This window comes from Pectinophora gossypiella, chromosome 27, assembly GCF_024362695.1.
Source record: "Pectinophora gossypiella chromosome 27, ilPecGoss1.1, whole genome shotgun sequence".
In the NCBI taxonomy this organism is placed as follows: Eukaryota; Metazoa; Arthropoda; class Insecta; order Lepidoptera; family Gelechiidae; genus Pectinophora; species Pectinophora gossypiella.
Window position 1 is genome coordinate 6,124,505 of NC_065430.1, and position 27,810 is coordinate 6,152,314.

The 27,810-nt window shown below is 40.0% G+C and overlaps 2 protein-coding genes across 3 annotated transcripts; both read right to left on the reverse strand.

The window, feature by feature from the left end:
• Positions 1-1,773: 1,773 nt before the first annotated feature.
• On the reverse strand, positions 1,774-23,759 carry LOC126378941 (glycerophosphodiester phosphodiesterase 1). 2 transcript variants are annotated; one of them, XM_050027487.1, is made up of 10 exons: positions 23,723-23,759; positions 22,174-22,324; positions 14,820-15,034; positions 14,293-14,471; positions 12,823-12,928; positions 10,267-10,359; positions 9,489-9,589; positions 8,615-8,743; positions 7,488-7,623; positions 5,598-6,680 (listed from the first exon to the last, which is right to left on the reverse strand). In XM_050027487.1, the coding sequence occupies exons 1-10, from the start codon at positions 23,732-23,734 to the stop codon at positions 6,558-6,560; spliced, it is 1,245 nt and encodes a 414-aa protein (XP_049883444.1). In that variant the 5' UTR covers positions 23,735-23,759; the 3' UTR covers positions 5,598-6,557. The 2 variants fall into 2 exon arrangements, with proteins under 2 accessions (XP_049883443.1, XP_049883444.1); XM_050027486.1 differs by lacking the exons at positions 5,598-6,680; positions 22,174-22,324; positions 23,723-23,759 and adding an exon at positions 1,774-5,446 and having other exon boundaries at positions 10,267-10,361; positions 12,822-12,928; positions 14,820-15,225.
• A 1,180-nt stretch (positions 23,760-24,939) lies between these two features.
• LOC126378758 (uncharacterized) lies at positions 24,940-27,756 on the reverse strand. Its single transcript, XM_050027140.1, has 5 exons — positions 27,743-27,756; positions 27,063-27,263; positions 26,315-26,531; positions 25,506-25,682; positions 24,940-25,050 (listed from the first exon to the last, which is right to left on the reverse strand). Exons 1-5 carry the CDS (start codon positions 27,754-27,756, stop codon positions 24,940-24,942), a joined length of 720 nt encoding a protein of 239 aa, XP_049883097.1.
• Positions 27,757-27,810: the final 54 nt, after the last annotated feature.

The following is a 27,810-nucleotide window of genomic DNA, read 5'->3' on the forward strand; positions in this document are numbered from 1 at the left end:
GTAAGTAAGTAAGTAAAATATTTATTTCCTCTACGAATAACATTGTCCTTTTTTTTTTAATTAAGATGGGTTTGCTCTTGACTTCGTTCTTCTACAAGAAGAAGAGATCGACGTTGGAACGAGCTTACCCAGAAAATGCCTATTCACCCGTGATTTAAAGGACCCCAGGTTATAAGAGTCAGGAAACACCGACGCCGGCAGCCCATTCCATTCCTTGGCTGTGCGCATTATGAAGGATGAAGCGAAGCGCTTGGTGCGGATTAGTGGTATGTCAACCAAGTAAGGATGGTAACCCGCCGTACGTCTGGATGTCCTCAGATGGAATGGACTTGGTGGAATGAGCCGATGGAGCTCCTGTGCACACTCCCCGAAGTACAATCTGTAAAAAACCGACAGACTGGCGACTTTACGGCGGTGGTCTAGGCTATGCAGTTTGGCTTCCACCAGCTTCCTGTCGCCGATCAACCTCTTAGCACGTCGCTCAACAGAATCCAACGCAGCAAGTTGGTACGGTACTTCCGTCCTTATACTAGTTTACAATCATTTTATAACATGAACATTAATAATATTTGCAGAGGCTGGAGCCTAAACTAGGGTACCCTGTGTTATAGGTCTCCAGGCCTCCACCTCCAGGAATACGGTAGTGTGTGTGTGTGTGTGTGTGTGTGTGTGTGTGTGTGTGTGTGTGTGTGTGTGTGTGTGTGTGTGTGTGTGTGTGTGTGTGTGATGATGATCTCGTGTGCATTATGAGTGCGTTCCAAGATGATTATCTTATTTACCTACTTGCTGATTATATTTTCCTCTATTGAATGAGGAAGCAATATGATTTGTTTGGATCGATTTCCTTATCGTTTGTAGCTATAGATAAATGTGATGCACCCAATGCTATTACTTAGATAAACCCTGTTACCAATAACAATTCACATTATTCCTCTGGGCGGAAGCCAAGAGGGAAACCACTACCCTATTTTTTTCCCTAAAAAAGTAGCATGGAGTACTTTAAATGCTACACTGACAGTAAGAGCGTTGGCTCTTAAATTGATGATGATGACTATTTCTCTATTTCTTATTACATACATTAGCTCCATTTTTCAAATTCATTTATTCGTCAACATAGGTAAAAGGGTTGTAACAATATATAATTTACGTCGCACTATGTCGCACCTTACGGTATACGAATTTAAAACATAAAATTAATAAACAAAATTACAATAGCATTCAAATAAAGTTCACAATGTAATCAAAATAGAAAATTAATAATGAAATATCATTTAGACAAAAATTCGCCAACGGAATAAAGTGTCTTTTCAATTAAATAAGTAAGTAGTCAACTTAAGTGTCATTAATTGGTTACATTGTCTAATATCTAACGGTAATTTGTTATAAGTATACTTTTGGGTCCATTCTTATTACACTCGCATTGTATAATGCGTTCTTATCTGGTCTTATTTCCATATCATATCTGCGCCGTGTACACAATATCGGGGGGGGGGGGGGGCGAATGTCTAGCCACACGTCAGAATGTCTAGCCACTTATGTTTTTTCACTGTTCGTTATCATAATTTAATGTAGGCACCAAACTGTTTTTTGCCCAAGGATCAATCTGTCCTCAGGATTCGCTTATCACGCCATACGACCATGGCTATCACTTAGACATCACTACGACCGTGGCGGAACAATTTTCGAGTAATATTTTATTGTTTTACATTTTTAGAGCGCGATTATCCCGTATGCGAGGTTTAGTTTCAGGTTAATTTTCAATAAAACGACAAATTATAAACTCATTTTTATTCAAGTATACAATAGACGAAATACAGAAACTATACACATGACTCACACTGTAATTTGTGCGGGAAAATAAATAATATTTGGTATAATAATACTTTATTGTTTGACAAGTTAATACAGAGTTGCAACGGGAGCGAAAGAGATAGCTGTATCACAATTTCTTCCACCTTTAAGCTCAAAAAGGACCGTTAATAAGCTGCCAATTAGCTCGCGTTGTTCTAAATATATTTAAAATTTAAAATAATAATAAAGATAATAAATAATAATCTCTATTAACTTGCCATCATTCTATCAAAACAATTTTACAATACAAAAGCTGCTGTGCGTACAGTTAATTTTATTTATTTAAATATTTATTTTAATTTACCAATAAATCTAAAGAGTTATTTTAATAAAGCTATAAAATGATTTCGCACTGAGATGCAGTTTTATTATCTATTTATTTATCTTCTAGTGGCAACACTGACCTTAATCAATCATAAGCCAACGTTATAATGTTGCCATTTCATATTTTTTGTCGTGTGGATTACGAACCTCAGCAACCCTGGTGTCAGCATTATTACTAAGCCGCCAAAGGCTGACTTGGCTCCTGTAACGACTACGTACTTATCAGTAAGTAGTAACCGAGACTAATGCATTTAATAGCTTTATCAAAACTTTTCTTAAATATATAATAATATGCACCAGTCATTTAAATATATTTTTAAAAATTGTACTATTTAGTGATGAATTTATCGTCGTGAAAACCTAAAGCGCATTTATATAAATCACTTTCTGATGTGAGTTTTGCAACTCGTAGATATGCAACTTCAATTCAGGTAAAAAAATCTTGTTAATTTTTTTACTCAAAATGAAATAGTTTTCTTGAAACAAAACCTTGACACACTGATGAAACATCATCATTAATACCATAAATATATCATAATCATCATTTTTCACATTCTGATGTGAGTGGATTCTTCATTACCGTGAACGCTAGAATCTTTTGTCCTTTTGCAAATATCCAGTTAGGACTTATTTATGTAGCTAACTTACGTAAGTTCTAACTGAAGACAAATTCTTTGAAAAAAGATATATTTGAGTTATAAATAAATTAAATCCAAGTAACCATTGACTCACTGTATTAAAAACTTATTATGCATTTGATAGGGGCTCTTGTCCCCAATCGAACAGAGAGCAAAGTAGGGGCTGTCCCGTACGTGGCGCACCAGGCGCAGTTGCGCAGTGGCGAATATCCCACATGCACTACAGATTTATGACCATTGGTGTCCGAAACTACCCTTGAAAATCACTTCAGATTATGATTCATATAAAATGCGCTTCCCAGGCGACGCTTCACTTTAAACCAATCACCAGGCGCTTACTCAATGATATGTAGGTATTATTAAATATATTTAGTACTATTTTATTGCCACAATTGTATTTGGTACGCAGATTAAAAGCTAGCTTGGACTTATATAGAAATATATCTTTGTATGTTAGAAACAAACCATTATAAGTAGGTAAGTAATTTAATTTTTATGTAAGTTGCACTGTTTCTGTTAGAAAAAAAGATTTATTATAATAATTAAAAACAGTTTATCTAAGTAGAGAATCCCGTCTTAATTCACGTCTATTTGAATAAACTTCTGACGTCAAAATAGAGTGGGGTCAAAATTGAGTCTAAGGTCGAACTTGAGTCTGACGTCAGAATAGAGTGGGGTTAAAATTGAGTCTAAGGTTCAACTTGAGTCTGACGTCAGAATAGAGTGGGGTTAAAATTGAGTCAAGGGCGAACTTGAGTCTGACGTCAGAATAGAGTGGGGTCAGAATTGAGTGTAAGGTCCAACTTAAGTCTGACGTCAGAATAGAGTGGGGTCAAAATTGAGTCTAGGGCGAACTTGAGTCTGACGTCAGAATAGAGTGGGGTCAGAATTAAGTGTAAGGTCCAACTTAAGTCTGACGTCAGAATAGAGTGGGGTCAAAATTGAGTCTAAGTTGACCTTGAGTCTGACGTCAGAATAGAGTGGGGTCAAAATTAACGTCTGATGAATAAAACAGAACGTCAAATCTTAAAAATCTGCAATAAATTATATTCTGAATATGCATTATTATATGGTTTGTTTCTATATACCTAATAAATTACCGAGCAGCCTCAAAGTACAGTCTTAACTATACTCAATTATACACTATTTGACTAATTGTAGTTATTAATTACTAAAAATTTGTTCATTCGAAAATTCATATAAAAAAGAAAATATTATTTTGGTTTATCAATTTAAATCCATTCATGAAAAAAAGAAACATCTTCTCTAGGTGTTTCAATCTTATTTTGCACATATACAGGATGTTGTGTGACATCGTAACTAAAACTGAGGTATGATTCAGACCATGATTCTGAATTAATATCAAGTGGAATTTTGTACGACGTCACTAACACCAGGTATATTTTTTTGCTTTTCTTTTTCTACATGGGAAGCCTGTCTAGTAGGAATCGACAGTGTATTTTGATCTGTGTTGTAGGGTAATTGGATAGCATTCGTCAGGAGAAACTCGTCCTATTTAAAATTTCGTTGCAACAGTCTTCTATCGTGTGGGTTGTGAGGTGGATGACCAACCTCAGCAACCCTGGTATCAGGGTTATTATTGAGTCGCTAAAGGCCTCTGACATGGCTCATGGTTCAGAACCGTGGTCATTTAGTTATTAGTAGGCAGAAAACTTCAAAAAAGTATCAATTACTACACAGACTTTATCTACTTTTGTTATGATTTTTCACTTTTTTTTTATTTATGTTTCGCTTTTTTCCTCATCTCGACGATACCAAATCAGTATTTCTTACCCCCATAGGACAATTTCTTATGCCTCAAAACATTTATTCCCAGAGGGTTTTAATTTTCAAAGAGATTATAGTAAGTCGGGACGCCTTTACAATTATTTACTCTCATAGTAGGTATTTTAAATGTAACAGCATAAATCTTTTAATTACATTGACCACTAATCTTTTTTTTTTATTCTACCATCTTTAGCGAATACTTTGGGAGAACTTTTCCTTGTCCCCATTTTTTAATATTAATGTATAGATTATTTTTATCTATACACATTGTTTTATTGCGTAAGAATACATAATTACTTATGCTTAATATTTCTAAAGTGACGTTCTAAATTTAAAACAAGTTTTAAGTTCATAAAAAGCAATAATTTGTGGACAGCATATGGTAACACAGGACAAATGGCGGCAACGTGACTGTCAAAACTTTCAAAATTTTGACATCTGTCAAAATTGAAGCACAAAAGTACCTAGTTAATAAATCGGCAAGTATCATATTTAGCATTATTACGAGGTAAACACATATTTTCCACGGAGTTAAAGCTGCATGTCCACTGGCGGAATCGGAGCATCAGAATTTCTATGTATTTTTTGACGTATTTATTGTAGTTTTCCCTCGCATTAACCACTAGGTGAGAGACCTGAGAATTTCCTTTCTTTGATTTCCTTTGTATTTTTATTTTCCTAATGCGTTAGACGGCAAATTCTCGCCAGACGTTGCCATGACAACGCAAGTCCTGTCTCCGCTCCGATGGCGCTCAACTCCGCTCAAGTGGATGCGCAGCTGTACACACCTGTTAATCCACGTCTGTTATCGTCTCCTCCTCTCTTGTCGTCGCTGGCTGGTCGACCTAAGGACCAAAAACACTCCATGACTTAGAGTAAGCGCCTTAATCTTGTATCATAATCTTGGATGAGCATTTGCATTGGTAAGAAAAATAGGCATCATATTTTCTTCAGAAACCTACGTGTTATGGTGGTTGAAAATCAAAAAAGCGTTCATAGATTTTCAAGGTTTTATTTGGATACTGAAGCTTTGAACACAAGTGAGCATTAGAGTAACAGAACAAAAACGACATCTACAAAACATGCACTAGTTGATTTCGAGACATTTTCACAAAGTCATAGAGATCGGTTTTTTAAATCTACTCAGGCAGTGACATTTCGCATTGAATATCTGGAAACATTCGTGTTACACACTTACGTCCCTACATAGAAACGTACAAAAGTCTGTAGATGTTTTGTGCAACTCTCAAACGTCTTCGCCGAGTAGTTTTATCGCCAGGAAAACGCCAATCGCTTTAAGACACCGTTTCAAAGAAACTATCTACTTTTTGACATTTGTTTGCATTGCGCACTTAATTTTTTATATGGGCACATGTCAAATTGGAAAAGTTTTTTCAGATGAATTGCTTCGATGTGGCGTTTTAAACCTTCAGACACCAGATTTCTTTATTTTCCCGGGGGTTCAAAAAGGCCACATGTTGCAATTCATCTGAAAAAGCAATATTGCTATTAGACATTTGCACATATAAAAGTAAGAGCGCAATGTCAACGAATGGCAAATAGCAATATTGCTTTTTAGATGAATCTGTTAAATGTGGAATTTTTAACCTCCCTGAATTGTTGACTGAATGATGTATTGCCAGCAGCACAGAAAAGTACATAAAAAATAAAGTGAAGTGTAGTAGAGCGGTTTCTTTGAAATTTCATGTGTCACTTAAAATTTTCAGTTTTTGGAATTACCGAAAATTATTTTTGGCAGAAAAACCACTCTTGTTCGCACTCCAAAATGGTGGTTTCCTTTTACTATCAACTTGTCATTTCATTCGCCAATTCTATTCGAAAACGATAACTAATTGAAATGTTCAGTCCAGTTTATCTTTTACATAATTCCCTAAAAACGCGTCTCACGACAAGTGTGTTCCGGGAAATTTTGAGTAATTTTATCGCAATTTTTAATTAATTTTGTCCAACAGCGCGTCGTTCTGAGTGAAGCACAGTGTCCACTAGAACGGCAGGCTCCGCTTTCTCTTGTGGCTTCGCTTTCTCTTCCATCTGCATCGCGTCGGATAATGTCATACCCTGCCGAAATACGAGGGCTACACACAGGGCGTATACTGCGCAGGACGAACTACTTTAAAACTCTAGATGACAATGGTGATCAGGGGTCTTAAAAAGGCCACATCAAAGCAATTCATCTAAAAAGCAAAATTGCAATTAGAACATTTGCGCAGATAAATATAAGTGCGCAGTGTCAACAAATGTCAAATAGCTATATTGCTATTGGCCTTTATGTGGCCTTTTTAATACCCCCATGAAGTCTGCCGATATTTAGTTTATCTACCAATGTTGCACAGCCACCTAACAACCTATCCACAGACCGTGGGCGCTAAACTAGGTACTCCCAGTCGGTAAGGGCTTGGCGGGGCAACCCGCTGCATCGTCTGTCTCTTTCTGTTCAAAGCGTTATTTGGTTATTTGAACTCGTGCCTACTCTCTTCCTCACAAAGACCTCGTGGTCAGACTGTAACAGCAACTGTCTTACTCTTAGCCAGCGGCACTCAGTATTTTGTGGCCTTAAAGCGGAACACCACGTTCTTTTTAAAAAGTCACGCAATTGGCGCCATTTCATCAGTAATACCGTGATCATAGCTCTTGCAACAGAGTTCAAATATCGTGAGTCTCATATGCCTGATTTTAACGCGGTAAGAACCCGGTACTATGTGTTTTCATTGTGATAATAACCTCAGTAAACCTCAAACAAAGAATAGACAAGCCATGTCTACGCAGGTTACAAAAATGTGCCAATCTTTACCCGGAATGACCTTCAGTTTAGGTGAGATGACCCCAATGGAATTTCATGTGAGTTTCATATAAAACTGAACTCACCTCTGGTTCTCCTAGTAGAGTGTTGGCCAAGTAGGGAGCCTTCAGTACTCCTCGCCAATATAACTTTTCTAAGGGCCTGTTGACGCACCAGCCGGCGCATCGCACGCCGATATCCCGCCAGTACTGGACTTCACTCCTGGACAAAGGTTGCTCGTTCAGTTTAGTGTAAGTGATCCTAAAACTTGCACGTTCAGTGTAGTGTAAGTGATCCTAAAACTTGCACATTCAGTGTAGTGTAAGAGTCATCCTAAAACTGTCAAGGTCAATCTCAAGTTGGAAGAGTCACTCTCAAGGTGTCAAGGGTCGCGTGTTAATTTGATGAAGCCTGGAGTAATTCTCAAAATGTCAATTTTATTCTAAAAGAATTAAGTATTCATCTAATGGAAGCTGGAAGAGTTATTCTTAGAGTGTTACCATCTTCCTAAAATAATCACGCGCCAGTATAAAAAATAAAAAGAGACCCAAAACAGTCAAGCCCCAATCAAGTCATTCTTATATCGCACATATTATCATTGTCTAAGAATCAAGCGTTAGTCCAAAGTGTACCGTGTAATAAAAAAAATCAAACGCCGCGACGCAAAGGTGTCAATGTTATCTCAAAAGAGTCAAGCGTACACAGTGTCAAAGTGTACACAGTGTCACAGTATACACAGTGTTAAGAGTGTCCTTAAAAGAACAGGTGTAACATCCGTATTCAAAGACGTTAACTCCACTCAACTCTGCCTCAGCTGAACATTTTAGTATTTCAAATTGACATTTACGCCTTCGACTTGAGGACGTTACTCATTGGACTCGAGCGTATCATACTGCCAACATAATAATTTGAAAATAATGACGTCATGCCTTACTGGAGTAAACTCGAGGTAAGATCAAGGCGCTCTAAGGGTGGTATTAATAAACTAATCTCAGCTTCGAGACTGCCCTCAAGATCATGTCAATGTGACAGTTCTCATATAAAAACAGAGACTTGAGCATGATCTTGAGGGCAGTCTCAGCTGAGATTCGTTTATTAATACTAAGAATACCGATTTTGAGCTGAGTTCGAGGACGGTGTTGAGGAAGGTTGAAGATTTACATCTTGAAATACGGGTTTAGTATCGTTACGAATGTAAATATAAGCGGCTCACGGGCTCACGATGTCCTTGTGCAGCAGCACAGCGCTGACGCCGCACCAGCGCGCCGTCCAGCGCCACACGTGCGAGTGCAGGAAGTCCGCCGCGCGCAGCAACGCGTGCGCAGGCAGGTTGTCACCGTACCTGATGGAGCATATTGGTTAAAAACAAAGCAGTATTTTTTTTAGATGATGTGACCTTTTTAGCCTATCTAAATGTGCCGCAAATAGCATTAACTACTAGACCGTTAAGTTTTTTACGACAAAATAGGAAAAAAGCTATAAAAGCATAGTAATACCGTAATTAAGGCTACATAGTTAATAAGGGGACGCACGCCGGCTGGTCCGATTCCGTTCAGGTTGACACACAGCTTAATACATAACTTTTACGTATTTTTACACGTGTTTTGCACGTAGTCTGGTAGAAGATTCTCTCCACAGAAACTATGTCCTACTGTCACACACACCCCACCGGCTGAGCTAGGTCCCCCCCACCCCCGGTTTTACTTTAGTCTACAATCGTATGGCGTCAGACGTCACACAGACAGATGCGCGTGTACGATAACGTCAATGTGCAGTGTCAGTGTGAAATGAGGTGTTTGTGAAATTATTGTTCTGACTATAACTAATCAGGAGGAAGTCACGAAAGTAAAAACACTTAGTGAGTTTAGAATCTGTATTGTCCAGTGAACACTGATTACAAATTATGAAGAACACCAGGAAATAACACGCGGTTATATTAAATACAGGCAGTGTACCTAGCCTGGTGACGGAACGGGAGAGATTGCCAGCCACAGGGCCACGTTGCCGATGCTTGCTACCAAGAACGCTGACATTGTAAAATGTAATATAATGTGCCGGGGTGTGATATAATGGTACACTGAACTGACCTGGGATTACTGGGTCCGTTCTCAGCGTCGTAGTCCTGCGCACTGAACGCGTAAGGACGGTAGCTTATCGCGCCCACTATACGAGGGTCCTTCTTGCGGATCTGTACGTACAATCGAAGCAAAATTGGTGAATTGAATTGAATCAAAGAGCAAAAGTGCAGTCACTGAGCCCAGTGATTTTTTTGTAAACAGTGGTCAAATTTTGAACCGTTAGCTGTCATAATTATAAAATGTATGTTTTTGTAGGTGTTTTTGGTCTATTACAGAAACGACATGTAACTAGGTCTTAAGTGCAACCAGTTAAGTTATTACTTTGCGAGAAACAGATAGTAGGTACTTTTGCACCTTATCGTATTTGCTTGATTTTGTTTTTTTAGCTTGATTTTTATACAGCTTCACAAGTGTATAATTTTATCGATCGAATATTTCTAGTTTCATCGAGTTGCCACTAGATGGCGCTGTGCGTTAATTAGAAATTAATATTCTTGTTAGATTTTATGATCACACGGCAATGTTATATTTTAAATGTATATCAGTACCTAACTACCAAGGTTCTCTGGTGTTTCATTTAATTCCTATTCGGGGATTTTCGGGACCAAGGGATTTGACAATAAGACCGCAGACATAAGTATTAAGTACATGTTAATTTCAACTTGATAGCTTCACGCGTTTCCGAGAAAAAGGTCTTAGACAACAAAAATAATCCTATAAGGGTTCCGATTTTCCTTTTGAGGTACGGAATCCTAAAACAAAACAAAAATAAATGAAACAAACTTACTTGGTACAGCACGAAAGGGTTGAAACATGTGACCACAGCTGTCTCATACAGTCTCGGTCGCGCCAGGAACGTCTTCAAAATGCCATCTATCACCTAAAAAAAAACTATTTACACTATTTTCTTTAAAAAAGATAACCTCGTAATATTGCTGCAGAATAATAAAAATCAAAAAAGAGTAAAATAATAATCGTTTTTTTTACCCCTAAATAATATTTTTTTTTTAAATTGTAATAACAGAGTTTCAAACAAAATTATCTAATACGGTGTCTCATAAACCGGAGTAGGTCAAATCTAAATATCGATACTGTCAATAGGCATGTCGATATATTTTTTTTTAAAATTCTAGAATTATATCGATTATAATCTAATAATTGTTAGATATAATCACATTAACTTTTTTGACAAATTGAACTGTAAGTCTCACTGAATGTCAAATATGTTAGTGTGACAGAGTCCTAAATTGGGTACATTATATACTATTATTATTATTATTGCTCATGACTGTACCAGTATATAATCGCCTTATACTTAGTGACAACAACTTAAGCGCTCTTTTTAAAAAAAAAACATTCGGGTGTGATTTTTGTTTACAGATTCTCAATTTTTATTTATTTTTTTACTGTAAGCCGAAATATACACCTTTTTTTTTTTGACGTGACTTATTGTAGATTTGCCGCAGATGGCATTAACTACTTGGCCGGACAAATGGGGAGCGCTGAAGGCTCTGACCCGGTACAACGTTTAAGACAACAGGCCTGAGGGTGCCCAGTTGGGCGCGAACCTCGACTCAGGGCGTCGTCTGAGAGGAAAAATATTTGAAAGAATTAATCGACCCTAGTGGGTCGATAGCGATAAGCGCTGAATGAGGGAAATCGTCGACCACGCCGGCGGGGTCGGTATCGGGGACCTGAAGTGTTTGGTGTCGCGAGCTGATTGGCTGCCTCTATGGCGAAATATACACCCACTAGCCAGCAATGTTTTAAAGGGGCGAGCCTGTTGCCCATTTCCTCACTTAATCAGGGACTTTCCAAACTGCGTTCCTCAAAAACAACATAGATGGAGCTGTAAACATTTTCCTTCGTTTAACCTTCTAATTTCATGGATAACAGATGTCTGTTATCCATGAAATTAGGTTTTCCGTTCCATACTTTTGCGACGGAAAATTCCACTTGATATTAACTCAGAATCATGGTCTGAATCATCCCTCTGAGTATTCGTTACGATGTCACTAACACCCTGTATATTATTATGCTTCTGCCATTACATTATATTTTTGAATAATTATGTAATGAGTAATGAGAAAATAGGTAATTATCACTTTAAACTTCGACAGCGCTATCTATATTGTTTTTGGCGAATGTAGACCCGCGTTATTATTAAATTTAATAAAATGGTATCTCTCTCCACCTACCTCCTTCTAGTCCAATTTGAGATGGTATCAGCATGCGCATAAAACAAAATAATAGTACTCTTAGGGCCAGACCACGTGGAAACACTATAGCTACCGTTTACCGTGCCAAGCGGCAAAAACAAACATAGGGTAATGTACCGGCCGTGTCCCAGTTTCGGAACGTGAGTCTTACTATAATTAGGGCCTCCGTCGCTCACAATCCAGAGGTACCGGGTCCGTCCCGGTGGGGAAATATCACAAAAATTACTTTATGATCGCTAGTTTGGTTAGGACATTACAGGCTGATCGCCTGATTGTCCGAAAGTAAGATGATCCGTTATTCGGAAGCCACGTTTAGCAGTTGGCCCCGGTTACTACTTACTGATGTAAGTAAGTAGTCGTTACGCGAGCCATGTCAGGGGCCTTTGGCGGCTCAATAGTAACCCTGACACCAGGGTTGATGGGGTTGGTTATCCACCTCACAACCCACACGAGGGAGGCTGTGAGGCGTTTATAAAAACGGAAAATGATTTTTTTTCTTTTTAGCCATGTTCTAAGAGTGGGTATGGGTAAAGGTGGGTTCTCACTATACGAGCACTCTCGATCTCGATTTCTTTTTCATAAGTATCACTGGTATTTATGTATTTATAGATTAGGCCTAGTTTAGAAACCCCTGCTCATTAGTATTTTTTTGTATATTTAGGCACTCAATGGCCCCGATTCCTGCAGACACCTAATTTTATTTTAAGTTATACCCGTCATTTTCTTATCTCCCAAAAAGGAACGGAAAGGGACGGATGATTGACAACTGTTAATTTAAAAATGAATGAGTGAATGAATGAATAGCACGGGCGAATAAAATAGGCATCTTGCTGATATGTAACCCGTTTGACGTGTGTTCCATAAATATTACGTCTGTCGATTAACAGTCTCTTTCCTTTTCGGCGGATAGGAAAAGGACAGGTATAACTTAAAATAAATTTAAGTGGTGTGTACTGGAATTAGCACTATTGTGCCTTACGTTGTGCTTTATTGTATTTCTCAGAAAAGTTATCTGTTACATAGTAACTATTATCTGTGAATCGGCCAATAGAGCGTTCTCGAACATTCTCGATTGTTCGATTCAGCTCTCCTCACCGCCTTACATCTAAATACTTGTTACGTACCTGTTTGTCCTCCCCTTTGACATCAATGATCATTTTAACGTCATTCTCGAGAAGATATTCCAACGCGTCATCCAATAAACACAGATGCACTTCTTTAAACTTTTGTCTGAAATAAATATCAAAAGATTAGTTTTAAAAAACAATTACGCAATGTATTTTCTATTGGTGCTCATTCCAGTACACAACATTTAATTTTATTTTAAGTTATACCTGTCAATTTTCTATTGGTGATCATTCCATTTAATTTTATTTTAAGTTATACCTGTCATTTTCTTATCCGGCGAAAAGGAATGGGACGGGTAATAGTAGATAATATTGGCATAGAATTTATGAAACACACATTAATTTTGGGCAGAAATTTCAAAAACAACCCTCTCAAAATTTTACATTACCCGACAGAATTAAGTTGACAGCAAACATCTAACAGGTTGCATATCAGCGAGATACCTATTTTATTCGCCAGGGTTATTCATTCATTCATTTTGAAATTGACAGTTGTCTGAAAATGGCAGGTATAACTTAAAATAAAATTAGGAGGTGTCTGCAGGAATCGGGGCCATTCCTTTTCGCCGGATAAGAAAATGACAGGTATAACTTAAAATAAAATTAAATGGAATGATCACCAATAGAAAATTGACAGGTATAACTTAAAATAAAATTAGGAGGTGTCTGCAGGAATCGGGGCTATTATGTACCTACTTCTCCACTGTAGGCATAAGGAAGCGGTGCGCATAACGAGGCGCAGGAAACAAACACATGGCGAGGTACTGAGCGTTCACGGAGAAGCGTTTTCGCGCGCGTTTGACGTAGTAACAATCACTGCTTACCCTTCCATGTGAGAGGGGGGGGGGACATTAACGAGTCCTATCTACCTACGTAGACAAACGTCGTAGTATTGAAGGAAGCACGCGATATACTTCGCGCCGTGCGTAATAGACACCGGCTAACTAAATAGCGTAGTTTCCAACTTGTCAAATCAGTTACTTTTTACTAAACGTCAAAACACGAAACTACTATGGAATTTGTGACAAATTGTCGCACTCATTGTTATTACATTATTCTTTATTTAGATCTGTCTTATTTAGAAATCAGAATTTCATAATGTATCTTTGACCTAAGAAACTGACCAATTGCTGGATTTTTACACCGGACACAATGTAAAATTTATTGTCTGGCATCTCGGCAGATAAAGAGGTTAATACCTATACACACTTATTACTTTCATTAGTTTTGCTTGAAGTAATTATGGTGTTGATTGTAGTTTGGCGATAGTATTAAAGTGTATTATGTATGTAATTTTGTTTATAAATAAAAAAAAAATTTAGCCATTAACTAAACCCTGGAACCCTGTTGGTTGCCTGGAAGAGATTGCTACTTAGCAATAACGCCGCTTATTGTACTCATTCTATTTCTCTTTTGTTTTTTTTACTCTGTGCAATAAAGTATTTATGTAAAACCTCACATTCATACCTATTAGGATGTTTGGCGCCAACGTCTATATCCTTGATGCTGTCCCAGTCCATAATGTGCACGTTGGATATGCTGGCACCAGCCAACCGCTCGAGTCCCTGGTCGTGCAACAACACCAACTTGCCGTCCTTCGACGTCCTCACATCCAACTCTATGAATTTTACGTCTTGTTCTACACACTGGAACAAATTTAAACGGATTATAGAAGAAAACTCTATTACAGAAGATGAAACATATTCTAAGTACTTGTTCTTTATTCAAATAGATATAATATTCATGTGCATATACTTAATTTAATAGTGTATTAGTAAAAAAATATTTTGTTACATCTATAATTCAAATATTCGGGATAACAATAGCACCTCGAAGTTTTGTACCTACTTAAACAGTAATCCACTATTTTAAAGTTGGTAACAAATGTGTCAACAGAAAAAACCTTATTTAAAACTTTTTTTTTCTATTACATGTAAAAGCACTTTTACCGCCACGATTTTAAAAAGTAAAAAATTATTAAAAAGTAAACTCACGTATTTGAACGCTGCTAGAGTGTTCTCTGGCGCATCGAGACCCGCGCCCCTGTGTGCTATACAACGAACCATTTTCTCAGGATGTGAGCCGCACTCCTTGCTACCCGGCAGAGGGCCGAATATATTCTTCACATTGCGGGGATCCGGCCTTCTCAACCTCGTCAGAAAATAAGCACCAACGCCCAATAATCCGACGTCTATTCCCATAGGCAGAACTGTATGTAACATCGAAATTATGAAACAAACTGCACTTATAACGTAAGAAAAACTATTGTAAATAAAGTTAAATATCGTTAAAAACATTATCTAGTCGTTCGTTCGTTGTTTCTCTAGTTAATTTATTAATTTAGGTTAGAAAATCGGAAAAGTAAATAAAAATAATAGTGAGGCGGGGACTGTTATGACAGCTGCGTTTAGTTTCGTTTGCGGCGTGCATGACCACACCGATCGATGTTCGTTGCGTTTTGTTTAGGAAATAAAATTCAAAATATTTTCTATACTATTTTATTATCATTTACACAATACATGTTTTGTTCATTCTTCAATATACAATTTTTTGTTATTTTTTTTGACATTGGCTGTATATTTTAACTAACTCTAGTTGCGACAAGCGACTTCGAAAAAGCCTCTTTATAAAAGTCGTAGGTATTTTAAGGTTTAAACCGGCGAACTTTGGTCGTGTGTCGCGTCCATAAGGGTGAATTTCAACAAGTCTCATTTTTTTATCATTTCGGTGAGATTTTTTATTTTAATACTTTTCTTCACATATTTGACGACAAATAAAACTTTAACCTATTTTGAATTATGTGCGTTAGTGGGCATCAAATACGATCGAAACTTACTGAGATATTTAAAATTGAATTTTTATGAGTCCACTGAAATGATAAGTACCCACTGAAATGATATAAATATACACCGAAATGATATAAATGTACACTGAAATGATAATGAGTCCACTGAAATGAAATTAACCCACGGAAATGATACAGTCAAGAAAAATTGTGCTGCTTAGCTAGGGTTCCGTACAAAGTGAAGTTCGAATTATACATAAATAGCCTATATACGTCCCACTGCTGGGCACAGGCCTACTCTCAATTAACCGGGGGTTATGGAGCATACTCCATCACGCTGCTCCACTGCGGGTTGGTGGAGATCGATTTATACATTCTTAGATAAATAGTTCAATACTTGCTAAATAAAAAATAGTTTAATACTATTTACTAATAGTAATAGATTGTTGTTCGTTTCTTTCATCGAGCAATAAAAAATGCATTTAGTTGTTGTCAATATGTGGAGCCGTGGTAGCTAATGGGTTGGTGGTAAGGTAATTCATGTTTAGATCAGAAATGATTGTCACATGCTCAGCGGTGAAGAAAAACATCGTGAGGAAACCCACATTCCCGAAAATACCATTTTCGGAGGTATGTGACCTAATGTGTATTGGGCTGGTTTCCCCTTCGTGGGTTGGAAGGTGAGACAGGCAGTCGCTTCTGTAAATTACTGGACCTGTCAAATCTTCAAGTTAGGTAAGCGGACCCTGTGAAAAATCGGTATAATGCTAGGGGGATGATGCTTATTGTCAATATGTCTTTTTTGTGGCTATTGTCATTGCTTCTTTATTACTTACCTACATTTTTTTTAAATAATATAGGTTCACGTAGGACCACAATCTCACCTGATGGTAAATGACGATGTGGTCTAGGGTGGATCACACTTACCTAGCAAATGCCTATTCACCCTAGTCTTGAAGTCTCCTAGATTATAACGAGTTGGAAGTTATATCCATACCCAAGAGCTCGAGATGGTTGGTAATTCACTCCGGAAAGTCCCAGTCAGGAGGAAAGGACTCCGTTTTGCGGTGAACAGATACGCCTGGGTTATGGAAGCGTTGAGTCCAACCTACTTGTTGTCACCCCAGTCTGAGACGGACTTAAGGGGCAGTTTCACACGATTCACAAGATCGTCTCTGAGGGCACTATCATCTCTGGTGCTTACGCGTGCATTGGACATGTATCTCTCCGTCACTGTGCTATCGTCTGCATGCCTAAAGATACCGGGCATAATCAGCAGATCATTGATAGAAAAAACGTGGCGGAGAGAACAGATCCCTGAGGGAGTCCGGCATTAATAGCATGTAGATCAGACAAGCACCCATCAACTACTACCCGAATCAATCTATCCCTATCTATCCAATTACATAGGCTAGAAGGGATCCTGAATATATCAAGGGACATAACAAGATCCTCGCCTTGATTCTAGATTGCCCCACTCCATAAGCGTGTAGCATACACAAGAAGAACATCAGTTGACCTATCTCTGAGTAAATTGTTGGCTTCAAGGTACGCCAGGAGGCGGTTGTTCAGGATTAGCGGCGGTTGTACCGAGATGGGGCGGTAGTTAGCAGGGTTGGTACGAGTGCCTTTTTTGGGCATACACTGCACATTGGCAAGGTTCCATGGTTTCGGGAATTGTCCTGAACCCAGAGAGAGCAGGTAGAGGCGTGTCAGTAGGAGACTATTCAGGTGCACAGTTCCGCAGTACTATTGCTGGGATATCATCAGGACTACTGACCTTATTCACGTCTAGAGTGCGAAGCATTTTTATACGGCAGAAGTTTGCTTCGACCGATTTGACTAGCGGCTAAAAGGTTTTACTACCAGCTCAGTCAGTTTGGCATCAATTTGGCCAATATTGTCGAAACGTGCCCTGCGCATTGTCTTCTTGCAAGACTTTGCAGCGGTATTCAGGGAATTTTTCAGAGCCCAGGCATATTAGAGCTTCTGCACTAGCATACTCCGCGATGTACCATGAGCGAGCCTTATCGTCAGATGATATGTCAGAAAATGGGATAGAGTATTCCATTGCCTGACAACTAATATGGCATCTCCGCAGCTCGTCGAGTCTTCTGAAGAAAAGCAAACCTCACGCCAAGGATAGGTTTGCGAAGAAGTGCCGCATCTCATCCCAATCTGCTAGCGTGTGTCACCATATTTGCCTCGATCCTCTGGGGCTAGAATCAGGTGGGGAATAGACAGACACATATCTCACCAGACAATGGTCGGATGTTCCCAAGGGGGAAGTCACTGATAGAGATTGATATTGGTCCGGATCAGTTATCAGCAAAAGGTCCAAGCAGTTGGCGCTATAGTTAGCAACGTCAGGTATCTTTGTAACGCAATTCACCAGATGTGAGAGATTTTGCCACACATGGCAAAAGCTTGCGCCTCTTTGCCAGCATGGTTGGTCTTCTGGAATGGGAACAACCACTCTTGCTGGTGGGCGTTGGAGTCCCGGAGAAGAACAAGTTGCGCTGAGAGATACCTCCGCCGTGCCAACTCCACTGTCCTACTGAGGTAGGTGAATAACGTGCTTGTCTCAGAGTTACCGCTGTGCGATCGGTAGACACTGGTGTAAACTATTTTATCCAGGCCAGTGTCCACCAGGATCTAAAGAATGGATAAGTCTGGGTATTCAAGGTTACCGAGAAAAGCAGAAAGAGGAGTTTGATAGAAGGTTATATATGACGTTTTCCAATCACCCAAAATGGTTTTGGAAAACCATGAGATCATCTCGAGGAAAAAAAAAATAGCTCCATAGAACTGTTAAAAAGGCCCTTAAATCAATACCTAATTCGAAACTAAAATTTAACACACGGATCTCTAAAACTTAACGGTTTTATCATTTCAGTGTTACTTATCATTCCCATGGACTGTTATTGGCATTTCAGTCCACCGAATCCACCGGAATGATAACACCGAGATGATAAAAAAACAGGTTATTTTTGTATAAACTGTGAATTTAAATAACTATCGAAAAATCGACACTTCTCAAACAAAACAGTACTTGCAGCCGATTTAACACATCAATATGAAATAAATTGAACTAATCTAACACGAGTTATAATGGCTACCGAAATGATTTTTTACTGATTTTTTTTTGTCCCCCTATCACCGAAATGATAAATTTCTTTTTTTGGCGGGAAACCATTACACGCTGTGACGGGTATGTTCACGTCTAGCGGTCGAGCCGAACCAATGCGAGGTGTTGGCAGGTAAGGAGGTGTCATAGACGCAATGTTGACGGAGTTATTCTACCAAAACTTACTGTCCTCTGAAATGATAACTTTTTTTCGGACAAAATTTAACTGCCTGTCAAATGTATGAGAAGGAAGGTAAACAGACAGAAATAGTTTTTGTTGTTAGATTATTTAATAATTTAACGAAATTCTATCAATTTAAATTCCAATAATAGAAAATAATTGTAGAGCAAGACATTTTATAAGCGATAATTGGTTACGGACAAGCTACCGAAATGATAAAATGACACTTTAAAAATTTTTTTCAGCGTGTTACAGTTGCTGAAACTGAATGATTTTTTTTGCCAAGGTAGAGGACTACTTACTTTACCCAGAAAAAATATTCAAAATCATTTAGCAGAACTTTGCACTACCGTTCTCAGCCAAGACAACTTTTTTTTTCGCTTTTGCAATTCACCCATAAAGCGGCTGTCATTTGTCGTATGATGAAAAGAGCGGTCTCCACAACAGTCAGCACGCTGGCACCGACGAACAACGCCGTGGTTCCGCCGAGAGACGCTGTAAAATAAACATCATTTCATTGTCATAGTTAATAACAACGTGAGTGGCCTAAAGGACTTTGTAACCAGGCCAAAAAATTCAAATAATAATAATAATGACAATGTGATGTAAAAAATAAATAAAAGAAAAAGTCTATGTCGTGGTATAAGAACAGCCGGATCTGCATGACAACCGCACCTTGGCGCGGATTATATCGAGGCTTTCGTCCAATAGCCGTTTGACGGTAGATAGCATTTGTATCGTTTATTGGTCGAAGCGCTCAATATAATTTGGTCTGGTCTTCTTATACCATGTATAAGGTCACGTTGACAGATCGGGCAGGATGGATTGGGTAGTCTAACCACTACAACCATTACAAGACCACTCATATCCACTACATAACCACTACAAGATATAGAATCACGAATTGGGGTAGGTAAAGGCATATATAGGTACTATGGATTTCCATTTGCTTCGATCCTGACACACTTCTCTTGCTTCCTCCACATTCATCAATCGTTTCATACACGCACGCTGGTTCAGAGTAGATCGTACTAAACCTTTTCAAAGGACATCTCCAATTTGGTCAGTGTACCTCCGTCTAGGTACCTATCTAAGTTAACCATAAAACAACCAATGTGCATAACTTACCTTGAACTTGTGAAGGTAACAACACAAACAAATATAAGCTCCTTAAAAAAATCAACACAAACACGATAAAAAAAATCATGCGAATTTAATAACATAGGTGATTGTGCAAAAGAAAATTCATCCAAGTTGAGGTAGGCTCAGATATGAAGTAGAAAGTGGTAGTGAATTCAGAGTGTTAGTGACATCGTAACGAATACTGAGGGGGATGATTCAGACCACGATTCTGAGGTAATATCAATTGCAATTTTCCGTCGCAAGTCAAATTCAAAAAAATATCTTTATTCAGTAGGTAACATAGTTACACCTGTGGTTACACTTTGAATCGTCAATTTTACATAACGAACGTCTCATCCGCCTAAAACTACTGCAGCTTCTCAGAACCTGTCACGATATTTTTGAATAAGTACCTTTGCGGTAGAAATTCCCACTTGATATTAACTCAGAAACATGAGCTGAATCATCTTGGGCCTCTACGTGTTGGCTTCGGCCTCACACACGCCTTCCAAAAGTCTCGGCCTCCATAGGCCCGAGATATGAAAAAGACATACAATAATAATAAAGTTTATTGTCGTTGCGATGTAATTAACACCCTGTATAAAGTCAAATAGGTTAACGTTCTTATATACATCATCGTGTTCGATGTACCGTTCCTGGAATGTTCCCAAAGGGGGAAAGTTCCTGTTGTAAAAACTCTGTAATAATACGGACACTGGCTACTTGGCTGGCTCAAATTGAGCTTTCTTGTAGGTATTTTGACTCTATCTACCTAAAGGCTAGATAATAAAGCCTTTTTTCCTTAGTGTTGCGCTTTTTACTGCCGAAGGAATGAAGGAAGGGCACATAACTGAAGATGAAACTTCACGTGTAGTCTGTTGTCGCAAATACCTAAGTGCTCAATGAGGGAAATGGCAACATGAATGTGCTGACTTAGGCAAGACGCGCTCGCGCAGTCTTCTCCCTTCATGCGCCTGCGTACCTCGTGTCGTCCATTATCCCACCCTAGGATATTTACCTAACGGTTAAATTGTGTTATCTAACGTGTACTGTGCCCGTGCGTAATAAACAGTTATATGTGATAATTTCTGACTTTTAATTATCTTCCGTGCATCCACTTCAGAACACTTACCTAATTCAACCTATAATAGCATACACAAAACAGGCATAGCTATGCAAATAAAGCTATTCTTTGCAATAAGTCCCAGGTAATAGTGCCGCAACGAACCGAACAGGTCTTCTAAGGTGAAGATCACGTCGCGATGGAGACGGAACTTGGGAGGCATCAGGTTGAACCTCACCGCGGCCACTGGGCCCTCCTCCGACTCCGAATCGCTCCCATTTATGTTTTACGAACAAAAAATGTTTAGTACTTATAACGCTCAAATACATTCATCACCAGCCCATTAACGTCCCCACTGCCGGGGCACGGGCCTTCCCTATGGATAAGGAGATCGGGCCTTAAACCACCACGCGGGCCCAGTGCGGATTGGTGGCATTAACGACTGCTAATGCAGCCGGGATCAACGGCTTAACGTGCCTTCCGAAGCACGCAGGAGCTCGAGATGAACTTTTTTTTTATGGTCACCCATCCTATGACCGGCCTTTGCGAAAGTTGCTTAACTTCAATCGCAGACCGAGCGCGTTTACCGCTGCGCTACCGAGCTCCTCACTTATAAACGCTCAAAAATATTAAGGTTTAAAATATTAAATCAGTAGTTCGTCAGTGTCGTGAAAGATATATCACAGCCGCGGCGCTATGCTCATCCCTGCTAGCCTCATTCTGGACTTCAGCTACGGAAACAATGAAACAAACAACAAGACTTGGCCGGACAAATGGGGTACTTGTCTTCGATTCTGCTCCGCACCATCCAAATCCTCTGGTAATTGCGGATAGGTACATCCCGAATACATTCCGCTTAGGAACTCCCTTTTTTCATTTGCCCATTCGAGCAGGCAAAGGGAACTTAGCCATACAGCCTAGTCTTTGGTCATTTTAATCTTTTTTGGAGAAGCACCCAGAAAATGTCTTCAGTCTTCACTGTTTCTGTGATCTGTCTGACAAGGGATCAGCATATCGCGAAGGGACACACAGCCAAAAGTCATCTAAGTAGGTTGTCAAAAAACACTTACCGAATAACGACCTTCTTGGTGTGTGAATAGTAGTTGAGCTCGGCACACTGAGGAAGGCAGGAGCACTTCGCGAGGTTTTTGGGCAAATTAATGAGGATTTCCACGTTTCTACCGATGCACGCCATGCCATGCGCGTCGCACACATCGCCATCTTGAAAACACAAAATGCCGCGAATTTAACAAGCAATATTTTCTCAAAAAAAAAACAACACTAAACAAATAGGTATTTAATAATTTCGGTGGGATTTGTCAAGAATTTCGGAGCAAAAATTTTCTTTACGGGTTTTTGTGACAAATGCTAGCAAAATTTTGGATAGAACGACTTGAGAACGACAGTGCCTAAACGAATTTGTTTTTTCTGAAACATGAAACAAGTTGCTGTGGCCAGTGCCTTTTGTGGAATGAAATATTTTTTTCAAAGAGTTAAATTCGAAAGAGTTTTTATGACTTTAATTAACTAACCACGGGATGAGGCCACATTAATACACACAAGTAAGTACCTAAGTAAAAAGGGCACGTTAAGCCGTTGGTCCCGGCTATTAGCCGTAAACACACCTCCACCAACCCGCAGTGGAGCAGCGTGGTGGAGTATGCTCCATACCCCCTCCGGTTGATTGAGGGGAGGCCTGTGCCCAGCAGTGGGACGTATATAGGCAGTTTATGTTTATTATGTTAAGGACACAAAAATGATTGATAAGTACAATAAAAAACTCACAAAACCAATTCCACGGTTTGTCTGTGGGAGTGGAGTTTGCTAAGTAGGTAAGTACCTATGTAATAAAATAGGTACAGTTAACTTATAAATAAAGTTATATAAGCTATGAGATGTTTTGCAGAAGATGTTATTATTAGAATTATATTTGAACATGCTGTAATATGTCATCTAATTAGTTGCGTTGCATTTATACCCCGCAGCGCCATGACTTCTCTTGGCTCCTCCACATTCATCAAACATTTCATTACACGCCGCGCCGCTTCAGAGTAGACCACACCAACTTTTCTAAAGACACGTTCCGTTTTACGTTTCGTAAAAAGTCCTGCAAAGTAGCCTTTCCTCATCCCGCTTAGGGACGGTACTGAAAAGTATCGGCGTCCGAAGGACGTAATATACGATCCCGACGACCCGATTACTCTAGCCATAGAGGCAGCCAATCAGCTCGCGACACCAAACACTTCAGGACCTCGATACCGACCCCGCCGGCGTGGTCGACGATTTCCCTCAATCAGTCCTTATCGCTATCGACCCACTAGGGTCGATTAATTCTTTCAAATATTCTTCCTCTCAGACGACGCCCTGAGCCGAGGTTCGCGCCCAACTGGACACCCTCAGGCCTGTTGTCTTAAACGTTGTACCGGGTGAGAGCTTTCAGCGCTCCCCATTTGTCCGGCCAAGTAGTTAATGCCATCTGCGGCAAATCTATAGTAAGTCACGTCGAAAATAATATATTCATATTCATATTCATTTATTCGTAATAGTTCGTATTACATGTCATAATGTCGTATATAATCTAGGTTACATTCTACTAGTAGAATAATAGCCTTTCCTTACCTCCCTTAACATGAAAGTACGGTCGGCAACCGCAGAACATGACGGCCATCCGACTGCGGCAGTGCATCTGACAGAGTCCAAAGCTGTAGGCCTGTATGGAGGTGCTCAGCCACTCGTCTGGGTATCTGCATCGCCGCTGATCTGGACGGAGGCCCTTCACGCTGGGAGCTGCTTGGATTTCTACGGTCTAATGAATGAGGAAGTGTTAGTAAGAGGCAAATATTGAGTTATTGAGAACAGAAGAGGCAAGATGATTGGACACCAAAATAAGACACGACGTATTTATTAATGACAGCCTCCGTGGTCTAGTGGTTAGAGCGTTAGGCTCACGATCTGGAGGTCCGGGTTCGATTCCCGATGGGGACATTGTCGAAATCACTTTGTGAGACTGTCCTTTGTTTGGTAAGGACTTTTCAGGCTTGAATCACCTGATTGTCCGAAAAAGTAAGATGATTCCGTGCTTCGGAGGGCACGTTAAGCCGTTGGTCCCGGCTATTAGCCGTAAAAACACCTCCACCAACCCACAATGGAGCAGCGTGGTGGAGTATGCTCTATACCCCCTCCGGTTGATTGAGGGGAGGCCTGTGCCCAGCAGTGGGACGTATATAGGCAGTTTATGTATAATATGTTATGTGTATTTATTAAAAATATCATAGAAGGGAAGCTACAAGGAAAGAGAGGAAGGGGAAGACTTTCTAAGCTTAGAGGCTCACCTTGTTTTTGACGTGACTTATTGTAGGTTTGCCGCAGATGGCATTAACTACTTGGCCGGACTAATGGGGAGCGCTGAGGGCTCTCACCCGGTACAAAATACAAGACAACAGGTCTGAGGGTGCCCAGTTGGAAGCGAACCTCGACTCGGGGTGTCTCTAATTTTACGATATGATTGCCAACGTTTGGCCATATCATGAAGTAATCATCCATTTATTTGCTGTCGCTAAACGTTTTGACCTGGCCAATCTACATCATGATGTGGCCATATCGACATGAACATAATACGGATTCCAGGGGGGGTGTGTTAAAAAGGCCTTTTTTTCGACGTGACTTATTGCAGATTTGCCGCAGATGGCATTAACTACTTGGCCGGACAATTAAAAAGGCCACATCGAAGCAGTCCATCTAAAAAAAGCAATATTGCATTTTGACATTTGTTTGCATTGCGTACTTAGGTACTTTTACACTTATTGCTTCGACGTGGCATTTTAAGCCCACAGTGTTCAAATCGATGTGTTTACCTTGAAGTCAATGATAAGCTCTTCACCAGGCATTATTTCTCCAGTAGGGTTGGAAATCGCTGTCGATATCTCGAAAGGAGAATGCACGAAGTACTAAAAAATAAACACATATTAGTAGGTTATTATCATAATTAAAGCACATAACACATACCACATAACATGACGGGATGTCATCCCGTGATCATGGCACTTGCAACAGTGTCGAAATATCGGGAGTCTCATATCCCCATTTAAACGCGGTAAGAACCCGTTATGACATATTAGTAGGGTTTTTTTTTAAACCAGAGTTATTGTAGATTAACAGCCTCTGTGGCCCCCTAGTTTGGTTAGGATATTACAGGCTGATCACCTGATTGTCCGACAGTAAGATGATCCGTGCTTCGGAAGATATGTTATGCTGTTGATCTGGTGATCAGTCAGTAATGTCCTAACCAAACTAGGGCCCACAAAGTAATTTTTGTGATATGTTCCCACCGGGAATGAAACCCGGGACCTCCGGATCGTGAGCCCAATTCAACCACTGGACCACGGAAGTCGTTGTTTCTTACCCTAATAGCGTTGTTGATGGAGTCAATCCGCACGAAGCACTGGCCACTGTGGTAGTGGCAACTCAGGAGGTCGTCTCCGAGCCACTCAACGTCCGATAACATGAACTGGTACTGGGCATACTCCGAGTTGAAGGACATGCACATTCCGACTTCCGTCATCACTGGGATCCATTGGACCTGAAAGTTGACACTATGATGTTTCTACTGGGCGGTTCAGTAATAACCCTGAAACCAGGGTTGATGAGGTTGGTCATCCACCTCACAACCCACACGATAGAAGAAGAGACTAACTTATTATTTGGTCCGGTTTTGATGATTTTTTCTATCGTAGGGGTAGTTTTGTTTATATCATTTAAAATCAGAAACATCTCGAGCCAAGGCGAATTTCTCGAGACTCGAGTTCGAGACTTCTCCAGCAGATACAGGATAAGGGCACTCCTCGGACACTTCATACAAAACACCTCATTCTACACAGACATCATTAGCCATAGAGGCGGCCAATCAGCTCGCGACACCAAACACTTCAGGACCCCGATACCGACCACGCCGATGTGGTCGACGACTTCCCTCAATCAGCGCTTATGGCTATCGGCCCGCTAGGGTCGAATAATACTTTCAAATATTTTTCCTCTCAGACGACGCCCGGAGCCGAGGTTCGTGCCCAACTGGGCACCCTCAAGCCTGTTGTCTTAAACGTTGTACCGGGTGAGAGCCTTCAGCGCTCTTCATTTGTCCGGACAAGTAATTAATGCCATCTGCGGTAGGTCTACAATAAGTCACGTCAAAAAAAACGGTCTTCTCATACCCACCTCCTTGTTGACCTGGGAAACCATGACCTTCAGGGGCAGAGTGGGGTGCACGGTAAGGGCCAGTTGCAGCAGATCGATGCCGCTGACAGTGTCGTCTGTCTGGTACTTCCAGAAGTTCTGCAGGTTGGTACGGAACGACACATCCGCCACCAGGTCGATGAAGCTCATGTAGTACTGGAACTTTTCCAAGTCTGAATCTTCTGTTACGTTCCATCTTCTGTTGAGGAGAACCAAATTTTTTTGACGTGACATATTGTAGATTTAGACCAGGCGCGCACTACGAGTTTTTCGCCGCGCGGCAGAAAAGAGCCGTCAAGTGCGCGCAATATAAGTAATTTAAAACTGTTTGGTACAGAATTAGAGTGCGACATTATGCCGCTGTTTTTTTTCTGCCGTGCGGCGAAAAATTCGTAGTGCGCGCCTGGCCTTACTGACCTCTGTCTGGTTCGGGTTTGAAATAAACTTCTCTTTGCGTCATCCCACTCGCGTCAAACAGAGTACCTACTGCGGAAGGCAAGACGGAAACCACTGGCCTATTTTTCCCTAAAAAGTAACATGGAGAATGCTACGCCGAGCAGCGTGGCTCTTAAATTAGTGACTAAAACTAAAACTAAACTAGTGAGATTTGCCGAAATGTCAAATCTACAATCATCACTACTTGGCCGGACAAATGGGGAGCGCTGAGGGCTCTGAGAGACAAGCAGTTGAAAGTTTTTTATGTTTTCACACAAAAAATAAAAGACCTTACGTCTCAATGAACTCTACAGCCTTCTCCCGGTCCACTCTGTCCAGGAAGCAAGCCGTGACGGCGGGGAAGGTGGTGCTCCAACTCCGGTAGTCCCTCTGCATGGATACCACCACGGGCTCAGAGTTATATCGAGACAGCTGGCTGAGCGCGCAGTACACCGCTCCACCAAACGCGAACAGCGTCAGGATGAACCAGAGGAAACTGTGGGGGAAAATACGGTATACCTATTTATTCAAAAGATGTGTTGCTGTTGCAGTTTCTTGTCATTTCTTCTCCTCAGCCATAACACCTTGCGAAATGACGTAAATTCAAAAATGTTACATTGACCTTCAACAAGTTTATCCATGATAATTACTTACGTTGAATAAATGATTCTGATTCTGATTCATCAAATTCAAATTCAAAAATATCTTTATTCAGTTGGTAACATAGTTACACTTTGAATCGTCAATTTTTACATAACGAACGTCTCATCCGCCTAAAACTACTGCAGCTTCTCACAACCTGTATAGCCGGGGAAAAGAAGCTGCAATAAAAACCTCGGCACAGGGCCCTAGACGTTCTTTAAAAAAATAAAAATAAACATAAAATATTGGTATACAATTGAGTAATTTAGCTGTCTAATATCAGTTCTCAAACAGTTAATCCCATGCATTCATATCTTCTAAATAATCACTAACTTTATCTGAAACATTTTTCAGATAGTCAACGTGGGCTTCCTTTTTTTTTTAATTAATATAGGCTCACG